Source organism: Stigmatopora nigra, chromosome 15, assembly GCF_051989575.1.
Source record: "Stigmatopora nigra isolate UIUO_SnigA chromosome 15, RoL_Snig_1.1, whole genome shotgun sequence".
NCBI classification, from domain to species: Eukaryota; Metazoa; Chordata; class Actinopteri; order Syngnathiformes; family Syngnathidae; genus Stigmatopora; species Stigmatopora nigra.
This window is the reverse complement of record NC_135522.1, coordinates 5,506,710-5,524,524: the sequence shown is the minus strand read 5'-3', so window position 1 is coordinate 5,524,524 and position 17,815 is coordinate 5,506,710. Positions and strand designations below refer to the sequence as shown.

The 17,815-nt window shown below is 38.1% G+C and overlaps 3 protein-coding genes across 9 annotated transcripts; 2 read left to right on the top strand and 1 right to left on the bottom strand.

The window, feature by feature from the left end:
- Positions 1-177: 177 nt before the first annotated feature.
- gps1 (G protein pathway suppressor 1) lies at positions 178-3,232 on the bottom strand. Of its 2 annotated transcripts, none has more exons than XM_077734466.1 (13): positions 3,070-3,232; positions 2,814-2,995; positions 2,472-2,636; positions 2,221-2,356; positions 2,041-2,118; positions 1,896-1,956; positions 1,690-1,793; positions 1,494-1,588; positions 1,309-1,414; positions 1,140-1,220; positions 932-1,069; positions 721-855; positions 178-252 (listed from the first exon to the last, which is right to left on the bottom strand). In XM_077734466.1, exons 1-13 carry the CDS (start codon positions 3,145-3,147, stop codon positions 178-180), a joined length of 1,434 nt encoding a protein of 477 aa, XP_077590592.1. In that variant the 5' UTR covers positions 3,148-3,232. The 2 variants fall into 2 exon arrangements, with proteins under 2 accessions (XP_077590592.1, XP_077590593.1); XM_077734467.1 differs by having other exon boundaries at positions 1,708-1,793.
- LOC144208550 (mitochondrial adenyl nucleotide antiporter SLC25A23-like) lies at positions 2,747-10,325 on the top strand. 4 transcript variants are annotated; one of them, XM_077734464.1, is made up of 10 exons: positions 2,747-4,032; positions 6,373-6,496; positions 6,637-6,724; positions 6,918-7,029; positions 7,602-7,760; positions 7,979-8,131; positions 8,293-8,406; positions 8,496-8,663; positions 8,837-8,987; positions 9,071-10,325. In XM_077734464.1, the coding sequence occupies exons 2-10, from the start codon at positions 6,466-6,468 to the stop codon at positions 9,250-9,252; spliced, it is 1,158 nt and encodes a 385-aa protein (XP_077590590.1). In that variant the 5' UTR covers positions 2,747-4,032; positions 6,373-6,465; the 3' UTR covers positions 9,253-10,325. The 4 variants fall into 4 exon arrangements, with proteins under 4 accessions (XP_077590590.1, XP_077590589.1, XP_077590588.1 ...); XM_077734463.1 differs by lacking the exon at positions 2,747-4,032 and adding an exon at positions 4,746-5,426 and having other exon boundaries at positions 8,837-8,998; positions 9,071-9,243; XM_077734462.1 differs by lacking the exon at positions 2,747-4,032 and adding an exon at positions 4,935-5,426.
- Positions 10,326-10,635: 310 nt separating this feature from the next.
- Positions 10,636-17,668, top strand: pdxdc1 (pyridoxal-dependent decarboxylase domain containing 1). 3 transcript variants are annotated; one of them, XM_077735025.1, is made up of 24 exons: positions 11,002-11,076; positions 11,446-11,543; positions 11,905-11,973; positions 12,072-12,152; positions 12,301-12,450; positions 12,575-12,764; positions 12,821-12,889; positions 12,971-13,049; positions 13,146-13,230; positions 13,297-13,342; positions 13,443-13,544; positions 13,695-13,820; positions 14,001-14,051; positions 14,247-14,307; positions 14,517-14,587; positions 14,666-14,771; positions 14,890-15,064; positions 15,168-15,286; positions 15,380-15,501; positions 15,600-15,692; positions 15,837-15,933; positions 16,282-16,380; positions 16,468-16,491; positions 16,582-17,668. In XM_077735025.1, the coding sequence occupies exons 1-24, from the start codon at positions 11,017-11,019 to the stop codon at positions 16,716-16,718; spliced, it is 2,310 nt and encodes a 769-aa protein (XP_077591151.1). In that variant the 5' UTR covers positions 11,002-11,016; the 3' UTR covers positions 16,719-17,668. The 3 variants fall into 3 exon arrangements, with proteins under 3 accessions (XP_077591150.1, XP_077591151.1, XP_077591149.1); XM_077735024.1 differs by lacking the exon at positions 11,002-11,076 and adding an exon at positions 10,636-10,852 and having other exon boundaries at positions 16,468-17,668; XM_077735023.1 differs by having other exon boundaries at positions 16,468-17,668.
- Positions 17,669-17,815: the final 147 nt, after the last annotated feature.

Below are 17,815 nucleotides of genomic sequence, written 5' to 3'. Positions count from 1 at the left end.
TTGCCACATTATTTCAGGCTTTTTGTGAGAAGTGATCACGGAGCTCCATCCAGATCATCATCAGTCTTTTCACTGCGTGTTCTGTCTTCAGCAAAGAAACTAGAAGGTGGACTGAGGTGAGTTGAGTAACGTCGAAGAATGGTTGGTTGAATGATCCTTTCCTCCGTCCGGTTGATGTCACATGTTGGTGCTCATTCTCGTTTGACTGTTGGCTGGTGTCAGTTCACCTTGACTGCCTTCTCTGGGAGGAGACTGAAAAGAGCAAGGAGGACACAGGTTAGTTATTACAATCCCTGTTGGGTCACTGATTAACCTCAAAGCTGCCCCTTTATTTCTAAAAACAACTGGATTAGCTCAATTTAAGTAATACTATTCACTGAGTTAAATACCACTAGAGGGAGCCTCCACCTCACACAAATCTGGGATCTAATTCATGCTGACTAGTGGGATTTTAAGCCTAAACCTCTACTTTTTTTCTCTCACTGATTGGATCCTGTGTCTTTTATAACAAAGGGACTTACTGGTGGATTTTTTTGTTTGGTGGGGTGGGACATGAGTCAAATATTTCTTTGTTATATACATGTACTTTCGAAAAAAAAAAGACATTTCCAAATTTGGGCAGGGGATTTTATTGTCCAGTGTGCAATTTGAATAATTCATTTGGAATCAGACATCAACTGGGTAATAAAGCACTAACATAAAATATTTTTACTCTATTACCTTGACATGGATCTGATTGCGAAGCACAGCTGCTCTGAGAATCATAGCTTTGGCTCGTCTCTGAAACTCTTTGCCCATATGCAGGGACTTCTCGAACGTAGTGCTTCTCTGGTCCACGTCCCTCGCATACAGAATCTGTCATGAAAATGATCCAATTTCAACCATGCCTATCAAAATGTCATCCTTTCAAAGTGTAGCACATCTTTTTTACCTTGCTGTGAGAATCAATACGTCCATTAATGAGCCCCTCCAGGATGAGTTGAGTGAGCTCATCTTCCAGAGCTGCCACCGTAGTATTGAACGCTTGAGCCATCTTGGTCATGTCTGCTGAAACGTAGGGGCTGAAATACTGAAAAGACAAGAACAAATGTCAAGCCAAAAGCAGTGCAAAAACAAATCGTTTAATAATAGTGAATTACCTGGATAAGGGCTCTGTTTCTGATTTGGCTGTAAAGTGTCCGAACGTGTTGGGCTAAGTACATATCCAACAGAAGATTATCCTGGAGGCCAAAAAACAATGATCAGTTATCCACAGACACCATTTTATTCCATGTTTGTTCATACAATCTCTACAACCTGTGGCCTTACCTTCATTTCATCCAGTAGCTTGAGACAAGACGCATATTTTGATTCATAGAACTTGAATATGATATCCCGAATTTGAGGTTCTAATTCTAGAAATAACTTAAATGAGCTTGAGGGAGAGAAAAAAAAAACATACATTAGTGTCATGTTTGGAAAAAAAACATCTAATCAAAAATCTAATATCTCACCTGCTGGAGATGACATTACGTTGAAGCTCCTGTCTGTCAAACGTGGCCAGAGCACATAAACCTCCATAGACTGCTACATTACTAGGTGACAAAAGCTGAATAGACATTCATGAGTTATATCAGTATTGTCCGAACAATTCGAACTATCAAAGTGTCATTGAATATGGCCGGAACAATAATCTTAAATTCAGCTTACATTCTGTCCAGGGCTTACCTCCGGACAGTCACAGTGGTCAAAGGAAGCCTGCAAAAAGCACTTGGCAGCCGGTTTGTATTTTCGAGAAGCCAGTTCAGCCAAACCTGAAATATAAATAAAGGAGTCTCATAATATGGCACCCCCAAAGAATACCTCCCCAAAGCAATAGTGGAGCAAGCATTCAAAACATAAAAAAGTTTTCTTACCTGCAGCACACTTTAATTTGGTAAGAACTGCTTGATTTTGGCTGTCTCGTTCTCCTCGTTGCTGCATAAAAAGAAAAAGTAGTTGTGCCAAAAGTGTGTAGAAAAACAGAAGATAAGCATTATTTTCCAGTAGAGCAATGCTCACCTCTGCAATCTCTGGTGTGGATTCTGCCTTGTTGACATAGCTCAGTACATGGGACCAGTTCTGGAGATAGACACTAACCTGTGGGAAAAAGAAACCAGTCAAAACATTCCCAAGCCCGACCACCATTTGTATTGGGTATACAATCGGAAAGAAAAATAATAATAGTGTAACTTGCTCTACCTTGATTACATTCAGACACATGTTAATGACGTGCTTAGCACTGGTACAGTAGTCCCTGGCTCTAGAATAGCACTTGAGGGCATTACTGAGGTCACCACAGTCCAGGTAATGATCCCCTAAGTCATCATGTCCCCTCCTAAAAAAATGGGCACATAGCAAGTATTAGTACCATTTTACTGAAGTATAATGATACTCATCGAAATGGCTAACAATCATGTGCAAATCTTGTGTTTACAATACTGTCATCACACCTGATGCTCTCTTTAATAGAGTTTCCTTTGTAATTTTTCAGATCAGTATCCAGTTTTTCCAATTTAAGCAGAGCCTTCTTCCGGGTGGACTCAGCCCATGCTGAATCTAAAGGAGGGGGGACCACCCCACCCTCGGGGGGTACTTCTGGTACAACCTGCACTTCCCTAAAGGCAAAATAAGGAAGTATTTTTCATTGAATACTTTTTTACAACTTACTGAGGTAGGTAATTGTGCAGAAACACACACACTAGAAAGTGATTATGTTTAATTTCCAATCATTCAGACCATGATGAGACATTAACAGAAATAGTAATTCCAAAGCTAAAATAGCAGTACATTACCGTGTGGCATCCGTTAGTTTGCGGTGGACCTCTTCATAAGTGTCAACGTTGAAAGTCCTTTGTACAAATGTTAGCGCCATCTTCAGGGATTCCACTCTAAGCTGAGGGCAATGTTCCGCAATAAACTGGAGTCTCTCAATACGCATCAGTCCACTGTAACTGGTTGCGTATTGTTCTAGGTCCTACAAAGAAAAAAAATTTCAAGTGTGAACAACATACAATAGAACTACATACAATTGAGTGTTTTGACAAGTACCAAAGTTGGGTTCTCCACTATGTAGTTGGCGTCTGGAGCATTTTGCTGGTCCTCCTGAGGATCTGCATCAATCTGCATAGGTTCCACAGCTCCCTAAAAAGTACCAGGCAGACTTAAATAAGTAGTGTTGGAATTGCAGTTTTGTTCATCTACCTTTAATTAGTACATTTATGTACAATCCATATTGTCCAATACAAATTCAAAAATATAACTTCAACTTCCAAGGATGTTAGCCTCAATTTCAATATAGTTTAGCAGTTAATTTAGTTATATATTGAAGGCAGTGAGGAGAAACCATTGGGCAAAACATGATCTTCTCAATAGATGAACTTGTCATTGCTGTCTAGCGTTAGCTGTTCTTTACATGTAAACAAGCCGAGGCCTTGTTTAAGACAGTTCTTTCAGATGTAACTGAGGTTTGCTTAATACTGAAAGGCAAGCCTATTTTAATATATTTGCATGCTGTTATCACATGGGAGGACAGGGAAATGTGTATTTGGTGAAAATCAATCGCACTGAGTACTTAAACATTTAGGAGCTTGTCCGTAGCATTCGCGTAAAAACGAGATCAAGCACAATTTGAAACGTACAATTTCACAAGTACACTAAACTGTTGCTCTAATCACGTTACTCAGTGTTGTTTATTTTTCACTAGGTTGCGATCTGTAGCTTAGCCGGCTAACTAGCTAATACGTTCCTGTCAATTTCATGGTTAACATCAGCTAGCTGACTGCATATATGCACACGAAGAAGCGACGCACTTACCTGAAAGTTAAAAACCTGCACAGGCAGAGGCATCTTTAATACTAGTATGCCTTTTTGCAAACTATTACCAGAATGACTCCAATAGCAATGCTAATATGTGAGTCGCTCCTCAGATCCTGTTGAAATATTGGCACGAACCTGACTACGGATAGCGAGGATGTTCAAAATAAGGTCAAATCCAAAATACAAAAGTGACAGGTCAGTACACTGACTTATTTCTAAATGTACTTCTGCATTAATAAATATAATGATGATAATCATTGCGGCAAGGCCTCTAGTATTGTAATATAAAATGTAGTGTCACATATAAATCAAAATCAGTTTATAAATAATATATAGTATATATGTATGTATGTGTATATGTATATATAGTATGTGTGTAGTATGTGTATGTATATATGTATGTATGTGTATATGTATATATAGTATGTGTGTAGTATGTGTATGTATATATGTATATATATATATACAGTATATAGTTTACACAGCCAACTTATTAAATAAGCACAACATGGGATGTCCTTGGAGAGAATTGCGTGCAATACAGACTGTAAAATCTCATGCAATAGCCTGTGAATGCTGACTCCAAGCTTTTCTATCCCTATGCGTCACTGTGCAAAATCCTCTCCTGCTATTATTAGCAAGTAAACTATCAACAGTTCATTTGTCTCATACAGAGACATGTATGTCACAACAGATGGAATAGAAATTTAAATATTCATTTTCCCTTCTGTTGACCCTCACGAGAGTTGCCGGGGTGCTAGAGCCTATCCCAGTTACGCGCACTCCCCGAATTGCTTGCTAGCCAATCACAGGTAATTAAAAGAAATGACAGATGATTCATTGTTACCTATTATCTACTGAGTTTGTTTATTTCCTTGTCCCCTACGACAGGCTGGCTACTAATTCAGGGTGTTGTCCGCCTGGTGCCCATAGATAGTTGGTATAGGCTCCAGCACCCCCTTGACACTCGTACAGATGGTGAATGATTGATTGTATGTACAGTATGAGTTTCAGTCTTGACTAGAAACTCCAAATTGGGTATTTTTCAAAAGATGGTACTGAATCATTATTACTGAGTGTTATTCAATTACTTGTTGGAGTTGAGAGTTATATGGTTTGTGTATGTTATGATACATTGTGTTGTATCTTGGCAAAGACGCATGAGAATGGATGAGTAACTGTATGTCACGTGACACAATTGATCACCCACGATTTCTCGCAGGACGCGGCTCACTCGGTGACTAATGAAAACCGCAGCGCACGAGCACCTCCTCGTCCATTTGTTCTCACAGAAGGACCGATTGCTGCGCAGCGTGCTTTAGCGTCATTTTTAATATTTCTGATTATTAAGGGAAACCATCAGCGTTCTCATCTTCATGGGAGAGAAAGACGAGAATATTTGCGATCAAATTCCAAGCAGTGAAAAGGAAGCGAGGATAGAAAACCACGCATCTTTGGAGATAAAACAGCAAAGGAGATATGCAGTGCTGTTCGAGCAATTGGATTTGAATAGAGATGGTAGAGTTGATGTCAGTGAGCTGCGAATTGGACTGGCTGCTCGAGGTTTGCACCAGGGAGAGGCTGAAGAGGTAAAAGCAGGACATCTGGAGAAGAAAAAAAAAATACCTTATTGTATGGGCATCGTGCTACGCTTGCTAATCTTCAGAATTTTTTTCTAGTATTATATAATGTGCTGCTCAAGTTTCTTTCGTATATTCAGAGGTTATCACGCCGTAATAAATGCAGTGTGGGTGGAATAAGCACAGTATATATTATATACCCTCTTTGATGGCTCTTTTGATGGTTCCATATGGCTCGTGAGCCATATGTGGCTCTTTTGGTGGTTGCATATGGCTCAAGAGCCATATGCGGCTGTTTTGATGGTTGCATATGGCTCGTGAGCCATATCCGGCTCTTTTGATGGTTGCATATGGCTCGTGAGACCTTTCTGCATGCATACTCTCTGATACTAAAATAAATGCACACATTTCGTTTTTAATTATAATCATGGCTCTTAAGGAATACGATTTGAAAATATGAATTGTTTATGGCTCTCTCTGTCAAAAAGGTTCCTGACCCGTGGTATATGAGGCAAAGTCTAATCATATGGGGCGCTAGTAGCAAAGTACAGCAACATATTGTCATATTTATTATTTTGTCACATGTCAATATTTGCAATGAGCTCTGAACGATTTTTTTGATGTTAGTTTTTTCTACAACTATTTTTGTTAGATTCAAATGTTGAATAAATAACAACATATTTAATATTTTCTATATAAATCAAAATAATACATCTAAATGAGAAATATTCACAATCACTAGTATATACATATCTAATTCTAAAATTCTAATTTAAAGGATGTGTTTTTCGTTTTATTTTAATGTATGGAGACTTGTGGTCAGTATATTAGTTACTATGACAAACCACAAGGGGGCTCAGGTGATCTTCTGCAATGTTAACTTCTGTGGAATGAAGTTGTGTATTAGAACATGGACTAATTTATCATTTTGAACATTTCCCATCTTTCGCCACAGATAGTCCTAGAGAGTGACATCAATCATGATGGATTGCTGGACTTCCAAGAGTTCTCCCAGTACCTGCAAGCTCATGAGAAAAGGCTATGGCTCATGTTTCACAGCCTGGATCGGAATAATGATGGTATTGACCTATGAAATTCTTTGGGCTTTAGATACTTTGCTTTCCAGCTATCTATAACAAATAAAACTCTATGTTTAGTTTTATTGCAGTGACAATATACATTGTACAAACAGACTTTTTTTCTTGTTTTTGTTTTTTAGGTAAAATTGATCTTGGAGAGATCCAGCACTTGTTGCATAAACTTGGAGTTGAGGTTACTAAAGAGCAGGCCTCCAGAATACTCCAAAGGTAATATGAAATGTTTTATTCCCCCAAAACATGTGATTTGTAGTCCGGTGCCATTTACACATATTTTTCCTCTTTGTGCATTTTTGGGATAGTGCAATTTATAGTCTGATGAATGGCATAATTGTATACAATGCATTATTTATGACCTATTTTTACCATGACCCAACTTACAAAAACGTTTTAAATGTTCTAGCATGGACAAGGATGGCACCATGACCATAAACTGGAAAGAATGGCGAGATCACTTCTTGTTCAATCCTTTCCACAACGTGGAGGAGATTGTCCACTACTGGAAACATTCCCATGTGAGTCAATAAATTCATGTTATTGATTGAAAATGTTCATGTCAGTCATACTGCGCCACATACATCAAATTTGGAAATCTTTGAGATTAGAAAGTAGAAAGATTTGTGGCTATATCAGTTTACAGCATAAACCTGTGTCAAAGACACAGAAGAAACTCCTTGAGTAAATATGAAGTGTGGACTTTGTCCGTTTCCTTTAATGAGTTGAACATAAACTGCCATGGTGGCACGGTGAGGGGGATGGTTAACACATCGCCTCACAGTTCTGGGATCAAGGGTTCAATCCCTAGTGGGAAAAAGATTCTGATATATACATTCACTTATGTTGTTACACAACTAAGTACTTCTAAACAGTATTTCATTCAAATAGTGATGCCAATAATTCTAATATTGACAGATTTAAAGAGATATTCTATTTTATACACAAGCCAAAGCCAACACTTGTTGCTTCAAATGACTAATTTGTAGTACCTACATTGCCTATCTGCTATATTGCTGCATTTGCATTGATACCAATTGAGCAGTGTACTGAAATTAATTTTGAAATTCACTGATCTCAAAATTATCGGAAGATGTTTGACATTGGGGAACATTTGACGGTGCCAGATGAGTTCTCAGAGAAGGAAAGACGATCTGGTCTGGTATGGAGGCAGTTGGTTGCTGGAGCAATGGCAGGCGCCGTGTCCAGGACAGGAACTGCTCCTCTGGATCGCCTCAAAGTTTTTCTGCAGGTGAGACCCCTCAATTGCACCATTGGAAACAACAGTTTTTAGCTTTAACGTCTTACAAGCAGTGAGTAGAGTTTGATTAGGATTTTGAACATGTCATCAAGAGAGTGTAAAAATCTCATTCACAAGAGAATTAGTACTGCACTTAGGAGGGAATCTGTACTCATATTTAGCACAAGATATAATAAGACTCTTGGCCTGGTTTGTGTTTTTGTGTCAAGGTACATGGTTCCATGTCTCATGGAAAAAACCTGTGGTCGGGGCTAAGGGGGATGATCCAGGAGGGAGGTGTCTCCTCCCTCTGGAGGGGAAATGGAATCAATGTCCTCAAGATTGCCCCAGAATCTGCAATCAAGTTTATGGCCTATGAACAGGTTTGTTTAATAAATTCAGTTGACACTTGTACCACTCTTTCATTTTGTAATCATGTCACATTTTTCAGACATCAATCTGAGTCTGTTATCAAAAGAGATTATGAACATTTTAGCACAGTTCCAGCCTTCTATCTGTTTGCATTGTTCTTTTGGTTCTTCAGATCAAGTGGTTGATCCGTGGCAGCAGAGAGGGAGGAAGCTTAAGAGTCCAAGAAAGATTCCTGGCGGGTTCTTTAGCAGGAGCTACAGCCCAGACTATCATCTACCCTATGGAGGTCACAATGTTTGTCTCAAGTCTTGCCTTCACAAAATTCACATTACATGTTAGGTTGTCAATGGATTTTTTTTCTTTTCTAATTCGTAGGTGCTTAAAACGCGTCTCACGTTGAGAACAACAGGACAGTACTCAGGAATGGCAGACTGTGCCAGACAGATCCTGAAAAGGGAAGGAGTCCGGGCATTTTACAGAGGCTACTTGCCAAATACAATTGGCATCATCCCCTACGCTGGTATCGACCTCGCTGTTTATGAGGTCAGCTTCCAATGTCAATTTATAACATGTCTTAGTCAAATACAATACAATATGAACTGTGAGCCCTATAAAGGGTCCTAATTGTCAACTTTTGAACAGCAATCCACTGTACTAGTGAATACTGTCCCTGAAAGTGTTATTGTTGTAACACTTGTCACTTGTCATTCTTTCAGACTCTTAAAAATGCCTGGCTTCAAAGGTACTGTGTAAACTCTGCAGATCCAGGTGTTTTGGTCCTTTTAGGCTGTGGTACTGTATCCAGTACTTGTGGACAGCTAGCGTCATATCCGCTGGCCCTCATTCGAACAAGGATGCAGGCACAAGGTGATACTTGGGTATGAAACTCTAATGAAACAAATGAGTCTTACAGTCATTTTGACAGTTGTCCGTGTTTTTTTTATTTCCAGACAGTTCACCGTATAATCCTAAACTGACCATGGTGGGACAGTTTAAATACATCTTATCCAACGAAGGTATCTTTGGTCTGTATCGTGGCATTACGCCCAACTTTCTCAAAGTCATTCCTGCTGTTAGCATCTCCTATGTGGTGTATGAGCACATGAAGAAATTCCTCGGAGTCGGATACTAGACGAGGACAAAGATCCAAGATGACCAGAACAGAGGCGAAGAAAAGGTACTTGGTTTACGAGACAAAAAAAGTGAGTCTGAACATTTCATAGAAAAATCTGGCTTGAGTATCGACTCTCAAAAAGACTGAAATTGACCATCAATTTTCTCAAAATTAAATAAATGGCAAGTTTAATGTTTAACATTGCTTACATTACAAAAAAAATCTAATCAGCTTTATAAGAGGACAGCAGGTCAGAAGAATGTTAAAAAGAAATGGTTTCTTGTTGCGTTTCAATTGTAATTCAATTTAACTACTATGTTTAGAATTTTGAGCTTCAATGATGAAGTAATGGCTGAAATATCACTTATATGCTTTTCTTCATGTGCTCAGTTGCTCCAACAGTTTTTGTGGAATGTTTACAGAGCTATTTTAATAGGTTATTTCTATTACTAAATCATTTAAGAAACCTCTCATTTAAAAGTGAAGCAAATATTTATTTTTCATCCGCTTATTGTTCGCTTTCCCAAAGATTTATACAATAGATTGTTGGAGCAGTTCTCAAGTAGGTGCATGTATCGGTAATGCCAATGGAAAATAACATTTGCTTTACTATTATTTTACTGCATAGAAGCCTACTTGAAATGATGAATGCTTGTCTCCAATGGAGGCTTTGGTGCAAGATGAGTAACGCATGAATGCATGTTATGGCCGAGGAATTAGCTGCAAATATTTTCGGTGTGGATGGATAACTTAGCCATTGTATTTTGAATGCAAAAGAAACACTTATCTGTTTATAAAAAGCTTATTCATGTTACAAACATTGTATTACAGGAGGCTCTCAAAATTGGAACACCATTTGTTTCAATTGTAAAGTAATCTAATGATTTTAACTACGGTTCATGATTCAATTATCAATTAATATAGCCACTCTTAAAATACAAAGACAAATCCCATCCCAAAATAAAACTTAAAATATATATTTTAAAAAGAATGACCTATTTAGGAGGCATGCCCCCATACTTACAAAGAATTTGCATTGTACCTTTGCCTGTACAAAGAATCAAGAATGCTATATTTACCATTTGAATAAAAAAAAAGTCCGCCTTGAAAGTGTTTTACCCTTTTTTATTTATTTATTTGGGACAAACAGTTACAAATGGAAAAAAATGTACTTCCATATATCCATTCAAGATAGGACAACAATCAATGTACGTGTCTTCAGCTCAACCAATCAGGGGACTTGAATTTAGAACGACTTGTCAACAAATTAATTAGAGGATTTAGGGTTTTTTTTTTGAAATAGCACTATTCCTATACGATTCAAAACAAATTAATGTTATACATTTATCACACAAATACGTTTGTTTTGATATATTTGATCAGACACCACCAGATTGGATGATTTTACGCATGACGTCGACGCTGCCAACGTGGAAAGCCTGTCACCGAACCAGGAAGTAAATCGTAGTGCTTGAGTTTAACACTAGAGCCACACAACTTATCAGCCTTTCTCCCCCCGTAAGAAGATCCATGACGGAATTGAGTCAAATTACTTTGCCATAGGCCTCTCCTTTTGTCGCGGATATCGGGGAGCTTTCGATCACAGGAGACGGTGAAGGTAAGGGGTTTCTTTGATGTGGGATGCTAACCAGTCGGCTGTATGACAGCATGCTACATAACGTCCTAATTCACTGAGATCCTTGCTAAATTACGTTAATATTTCAGTAGATTTGAAAGCTTTACTTCCGTGTGATCTACGTTTAAACATAGTAAAGGAAGCGGATGACTTGGTGGCTCTTCCGGGATTGGAGCACGCAGCAACAATGCACCTGTCAAAGCATGGTTCTACATTTCTATTCTTATGCATTATGGCGATGTTTCGAGTTTTATTTGATTTTTTAATGAAGTCTAAGTTTCTCTCTTGATTGGTTCGATTTGATTTCCATGTTATTTTTTCCGCCAAGTTATTTTCATTTCATCGTTGAATTACCTCTTTTGGTGAAAGTGGACTTCTATTCAAATGTTACCATTAAACTCATTCATTTATTATATGGGTTACACCACAAGATCCATTTTAAAAAATCCCAGAACAAAAACAATTATTGTATATAATCATTTTGATATTATGGTGCAACTAACCCTTTTTGAATAACTTGACTTCATGTATTGATTTGCATTACACGCTTTGTACTGTCTTTTATGCTTTTGCAGGACATCGGTGCACTTCATAAAAAAATGGTAGACACACCACTTGCTCAAGTTGGCAAGAACTTGACTGAAGCCATGCGGATCTTGGAAGATGGGCAAGGGTGAGTCTTTTGAAACACTGACATGCCCAAGAAAGACCAGTCTGCTGTGCAAAAAAAAAAACATATTGAACTTGGCCCCAATGTATCGGCTCTATCAAAAAATCAAAAGCATATCAATAATACAAAATATATCATGAAATATCGCTGTATTGATGAATTGTCACATTCCTAGTATGTAGCAGTTTACAAGTTGAAATAAATGGTCACGTCCTCATCATATCTCATCAACACTGTAGTTTAGGCTGAAACCATGTGGCCAACAGTTGAATTACATTAAACTGGTTTCGCAAAGAAATCTGTAAACAGCTATTCAGGAACCTGAAGAATTTGTGCTTTTACACCTGTGTGGTCTATCAACTAGGGTGCTGGAGCAAAGAACAGATGGCTCACTTGTCAGTAGAACCAACATACCTGGCCCATTGCAGATAGAGTAAGATGCACAAGTTCATTTTGTTATCAATGAAAGGTTTATGTCAAAAAGAATTATTAAAGTTGTTCTTCAAATGCATTGCATGATTCTCTTTGCAGTGGTCAGGATATTGCCTCCATATTGCAGCTTGTTCATAGCCTCATTCATGAAGAAGAGGGAGATGAAAATCCAAAGCCACAGTAAGTATGATGCTAATTTCCCTGCTGCCATTTGAAATCATATTTTTTTAGCAAAGGAAAATACAGTTTGTGGATTTGTTTAGGAGAATGTGACCAACAAAATGACATATCTCACTTTTAAATAAATATACTGGGTTTTTTTGCATAGTGGGGTGCAAAACGTTGGTGAACAAGGTCACATGGCACTACTGGGTCACAGTCTGGCAGCCTACATTTCTGTGCTGAAAAGAGAGCGACTGCGGAAGCTAACCACTCGAATCGTGTCCGATACCACGCTTTGGCTTTGTCGACTCTTCAGGTAATCGTCTCAAAATTCAACTTAATATTGCGTTTACTGAAAGAGACTTTAGAAATTTGCATCTAACATGTACTTCATTGTCCATTTTTTTCTCCATAAAACAATTGTCTACTTTGATTTATAGATATGAGAATGCTTCTGCATACTTCCATGAAGATGACAGAGAAGGCGTGGTCAAAGTACTTCGACTGGCCATCAATGCGAACTATGAAGATTATGCTTCTGAGGGCTACGCTGTCCTCACCTCGAAGCAGCCAATCATCTATCAGAGTGCATCAGGCAGACCTGAGCTGGGACCGCACATGTGCAACCAGGTACCGCACAACCAAGTTCTGTTTTAGACGTGGATTAATGTCAGTCTTTGTTTTAGCTCGGCCTGCCTCTTTCCAGTTTGTGTACAGTCCCATGCAACACTCTCTTTGGATCCCAACATCAAATGGTAGGAAAATGCATGTAAATATAGTCCTATGGAAACAAACTGTCATATACTATAAATACACATACAAAAATGTATTCACAGGACATTGCGTTGTTGGAAAATCTAATCAAAGAAGATTTAGAAAGTGGAAAAATGCCATTGTTGTTAATCGCTAATGCAGGTAAAGAAAATATTTTCAGGTGCTATGTTTAACTGGAGTGATTAAAGAATGTTTTCATGTAATAGTAATGTATGTTTTCAAATTTAATTTTTTCAGGTACCCCTGGGGCTGGTCATACTGATAAATTGGGGCGCCTTAGGGACTTGTGTGATCAGTACAAAATGTGGCTTCATGTGGAGGGGTGAGCTGGCTGTTTTCTATCGTATTTTCTGGACTATAAGTCGTAATTTATCTGCCATGTCTGCAGGGTAAATCTGGCCACACTGGTGCTGGGGGAGGAAACATCTGTTATGGTAAACCTAAATGCTTTCCATGTACATATGAAATACAAAATTGGAGTCATTTCACACCATTGAAATTATTGTTATTTTGGGTGGTCTTTTTCCCCTTCAGGAAGCAACCAAAAGTGACAGTATGACACTTACACCAAGTCCCTGGCTGGGACTGCCAGCTGTGACTGCTGTCACTCTCTATAGACATGAAGACCCTGCACTGGTAGGCTTGTACCAATATACTCAACCAACATTTTCATCATTTTGGCCTTAGGCAGATATTTATTGGTACTTAAAATATATTTTTGTTTCTTGAAAAAGTTATTGTATCTATAATTGACTCACTCCTATCCTTTCTTTCACTTTGTTTTAGTCTCTGGCTGCTGGTCTGACTTCTAGTCAGCCTGTCGAGAAGCTGCGAGCGTTACCTCTTTGGTTGTCCTTGCAGCACCTTGGTAATGGTGGAATCATTCAAAAGATAAGACATGCCATCCTGCTGGTGAGTTCACAGATTACATAACCATTTTTCTCAGAGAGCAGTAGTCTAAATTATGGTTTATCTTTGGTCTTTTTTTTCAATGGCCTTAAAAATACTCTATCTTTCACACCAAGGCTCTCCAAATGATTTTTTGTTAGAGGATTGGACTTCAATTTTAACATTTTTGTGTCTCACCTTTAGAGTCAACACTTGCTACAGCAGCTCAAATCTGTGAGCTCCATCAAAACATTGGTAGGTCTTACATTGATATAAATATTTTGTACTCCTACACTAGTCGTTTTTTTTATTCCAAATAGATTTTTAATCGAAATAAATATGTCTGAGTATATGTAGCCAATGGCGGGCAATCAGTTAATACCATTATGTTTTCTGCATTAAAATTGACCTTGTCATTAAATCTTAGATAACTCTCTATTTAATTGTCAGGTCGAGGATGAATTCAACTCTCCTGTGGTTCTACTCAGGTTTTCTCACAAATTGAGTTCAGGTAAGAAGTTTTATAGTTTGTTTTGGGGAATAGTATGCTTAAGGTTTTTTCATTCAACATAAAACTACATACAAAAACCATTGATATTGTAACAACAAATCATTCCTGATAAAGAACAGTTAAAATTACTTGAATTTTGAATCTTGAATTTGTTAAAAAATGTAAAAGTCAATTTAATAACATAAATTGAATTTCCTCTGTTTTGTTAGTATCCAGCAGTGGTTCAGGTGACGCTTACTGTGCCGGGGAGAAAGATACACTTGACGTCTTCAATAAATGGGTTTGTCATTTCTAATGTATTATTTTTCTTAAGGATTATTGTCTCTGACGGAATCTGAATATTTTTTTTCTTTTGTAGCTTGGCGAGCAGCTTGCCCAGACAGTCCCTGCCAGCGGTGTTGATGTTGTAGAGCTTGATGATGAAGGCACTTGTGTGCGTTTCAGTCCGCTCCTAACAGCTTCAGGTAACAGACTTTTAGTATAATATACACCTGAGAGACCCATATCTCTCCACAATGATTGCATGTAATATTGTTGAGCGTGTTCCGGAATGTCTAAATGTGGTCATTTTTTCTTCTCCAGATTTGGGGACTCAATCTGAAGATGTTGACAACTTAGTTACAAAGTTATTAGATCTGGTGCCTTTGATGACCTCCACAATGGCCTTTAGCCAAGACTTTAAAGAGGAGCTTCGCAAGCACTCGCCCTACCTCAGATACATTGAAGAACATGGCTGGCCAGGTCTAGGAGCTGTCCGGTAAGGCTTAATTCAGCAAATGATTGCTTTGAAATAAATTATTGACATTTAAAAAACTATTTTTTCCCTGATATAATGTGCCATTTGATCCCATAATACTCAGATTCGAACCTCAGGTGGAGGGAATTGATGATAGCAGGAGAGAAAAGGAATTGAAGAAAATAAACACTGAACTGCTGAAGAAACTACAAGAGCTTGACACTGACATTACATTCTCCACTGGTTTGTACCCTTATATTTTTCTCCTAGTCAAGGTAAAATGGCATTGGGGTTTCTTTTAGTTTTGTCTTATTCAGATGTATTTTTTCTTTCCAGGCCTGGATTTTGCGAGCCAGAAGGACTGCATTTTTATAAGCATGGTAGCAGATGACGTTGATGTTGCAGAGCTGGTGGAAACGATAGCAATGCTGGGTCGAGACATTGAGGAGAATGGAAGAGTAATTTGCATTTCTTCTATTTTTGCTCATCAAGATTATTCCTTAAAATGTTTTGTCATTGTAAACATTTTTTAATAAATTGATTATCTCCCATCTAGCTACTGGAGAACATGACAGAGGTGGTGAGAAAAGGCATCCGAGATGCAGAGCTAGAATTGATAAAAGCCAATGATGAGAGACTTATGGAGGAGGTAAGTGATGCCATGTTGCTTGAATTTCAACTTTTAACATTAGGATCTTTTATTTTCTAACTAACTAAAAATGTATGTTGGTAATCACGGGGAAATGTGCCCCAAAGGTGGAAATGGAAGAAAAAATTCTTCTTGTTGTTTTAGGGCATGCTAAGACAACTTCCTGTGGTCGGCTCTGTTTTAAACTGGTTTTCTCCTGTTCAAACATCAGTTAAAGGGAGGACCTTCAACCTGGCGGCAGGTTTGTGTAGTACTCATCTTTTCTGTTCCCTTTAGATCATGAGCAAAGCTACAGTTTTTTTTCTAATCTTTAGTGCTGCTTGGCTAAATTATTCAAGATATATATATACTAGGAGAAATGGAGATAATAACACTTGGGCAGATCCTCCTCTAGAAGATGCAGTAGTATTCCATAAGGCATATAACTACAACCTTTCTCCACTTGTGTCGCCAAAATCACCAAAAAGCAAAAGTTACTTTGTGGTGCTTTAACTTTTCACCCCAATAATGTATCTCAAAAACTATATAAAGGTTACTTTTGACCTTTTTTTGTAGACCAGTGTAATGGATTGCAACACATTATTCACAGGTTCCTTAGATTCAACAGAGGGGACATACTCCAGCAAAGCCCAGGCCGGCAGACCTCCCCTCAAAGACTCTCCCATCTTATCAACAGAGAGATTGCAAGGTAAACCTATACACAAATGACTGTTTTCTCCATGATGTTTGAGGATGGGAAACAGCTTCATCAGCACGCTTTACTTTTCCATCACAGGTCAGAAGTTGTTTCGGCGCTCAGGTACAGCCTCCGACTCCTGTGACCAAAGTTTAATTGGACAATGTGAGGAGTCGATTGGAATCGACCCGTCCATTTCTATAAATTCACCAGAGGATGATTCTACGTGTCAACTCGTTCCGGAAGAAAAACAGGATTGTTGTCTGGAAAATCAGGGTGAGCAGGTAGAGGATAAAGGAATCTTAGAGGAGCGGAAGCTTGAAGGCCAAGAGGACCAGACGCCCCCATAATGGTACTTTGCCTAACTGATTAACAAGGCGTGTAAAATGATGCGTTTAACTGTTGTGAAAGCGCAAAGCAGCTGAGTCTAATTCTTCTTTTGAAGAGCTTCTGTCCTTTTAAAGTTAAAAAAAGGTCATGGGAATTGTATCACTGTGATGTTCTTTTCTACTCCTTCTCACTTGACCAGTGGCTTCATTGATTTTGTATTTGCACAAAAGTTGGTTTAATCCGTCAAGATGAACCCAGATGCGCATCCATCCGTTCAACAACAGCATTACAAGAAATCCACAATTAAATCACTGGTGAGCTACTGTATATATATTTTCATCCGTCCATCCGGTTATCAATTTATCCCGCCATTCATGTTCAATTCTATTTATCCACCTTGGATTGGTCGCCATTCAATCACAGAACAAAAGAAGGACTTGTCATATTTATGTTATTTTTGCGTAGGGATTAATTCAATAACCCAAACCATCCATGTTTACACCTGGGGAGTTCACATTTTTTTGGGGTTTGGTTGAATGATAACTAACTTATTAGACAAAATTAAAATGTCCCTCTAATTGTAATCATTTATTTCTTTGAATTTTTTTTCATAATGGAGATTAAAATAATACCATTATCTGAATGCTTATTTTTACAACTGTGGGAACTGTTCTAATCTTATAAAAGCCTGGTTGTGGGATAGATGATAATTTTATGAAGAAAGCTTTATATGGGGAAATTGCCTTGTACAGTTAAAAGCTTGGCTCCATGTAAATGATTTTTGACACATTTGATTGCACAGCACTTTAACTCTGATCTACATTGTCATGTGGCGCATTCTATCTGCCCTCTATGCAAATATTCAATAAATTAAACTAATTACATGATTAAAATGGCACTGCAGATGCATATAATCAAACATGGAGTTACAAAAGTGTACACAGTAAAGTTGGATTGTTTTAACCCTCTATTTCATGAATTCTCTTTTTAACCTTAGGGTATTCATTTAGTTCATTGGTTACCATTGAAATGTCAGCATTTTTAGTTTCCCTTGTTTAATTGAATATGTTAACCTTTTATTGATATTTATTTTTCCTCATTTGAAACAGTCATTTTT

Bases quoted from the DNA above. Each gene is read 5' to 3' on its own strand.
- LOC144208550 (XM_077734462.1), top strand. From the start codon at position 5,214: ATGGGAGAGAAAGACGAGAATATTTGCGATCAAATTCCAAGCAGTGAA. The intron at 7,761-7,978 runs GTGAGACCCCTC...TTTTGTGTCAAG, and splicing joins GCCTCAAAGTTTTTCTGCAG to GTACATGGTTCCATGTCTCA. The intron at 8,988-9,070 runs GTGATACTTGGG...TTTTATTTCCAG, and splicing joins AACAAGGATGCAGGCACAAG to ACAGTTCACCGTATAATCCT.
- pdxdc1 (XM_077735023.1), top strand. From the start codon at position 11,017: ATGACTTGGTGGCTCTTCCGGGATTGGAGCACGCAGCAACAATGCACC. The intron at 11,544-11,904 runs GTGAGTCTTTTG...TCTATCAACTAG, and splicing joins ATCTTGGAAGATGGGCAAGG to GGTGCTGGAGCAAAGAACAG. The intron at 14,772-14,889 runs GTAACAGACTTT...TTTCTTCTCCAG, and splicing joins TCCGCTCCTAACAGCTTCAG to ATTTGGGGACTCAATCTGAA.
- gps1 (XM_077734466.1), bottom strand. From the start codon at position 3,147: ATGCAGATTGATGCAGATCCTCAGGAGGACCAGCAAAATGCTCCAGAC. The intron at 1,221-1,308 runs GTAAGGCCACAG...TTTGGCCTCCAG, and splicing joins AGCTACTGGATGAAATGAAG to GATAATCTTCTGTTGGATAT. The intron at 253-720 runs GTAATAGAGTAA...TGCTCTTTTCAG, and splicing joins GCAATCAGATCCATGTCAAG to TCTCCTCCCAGAGAAGGCAG.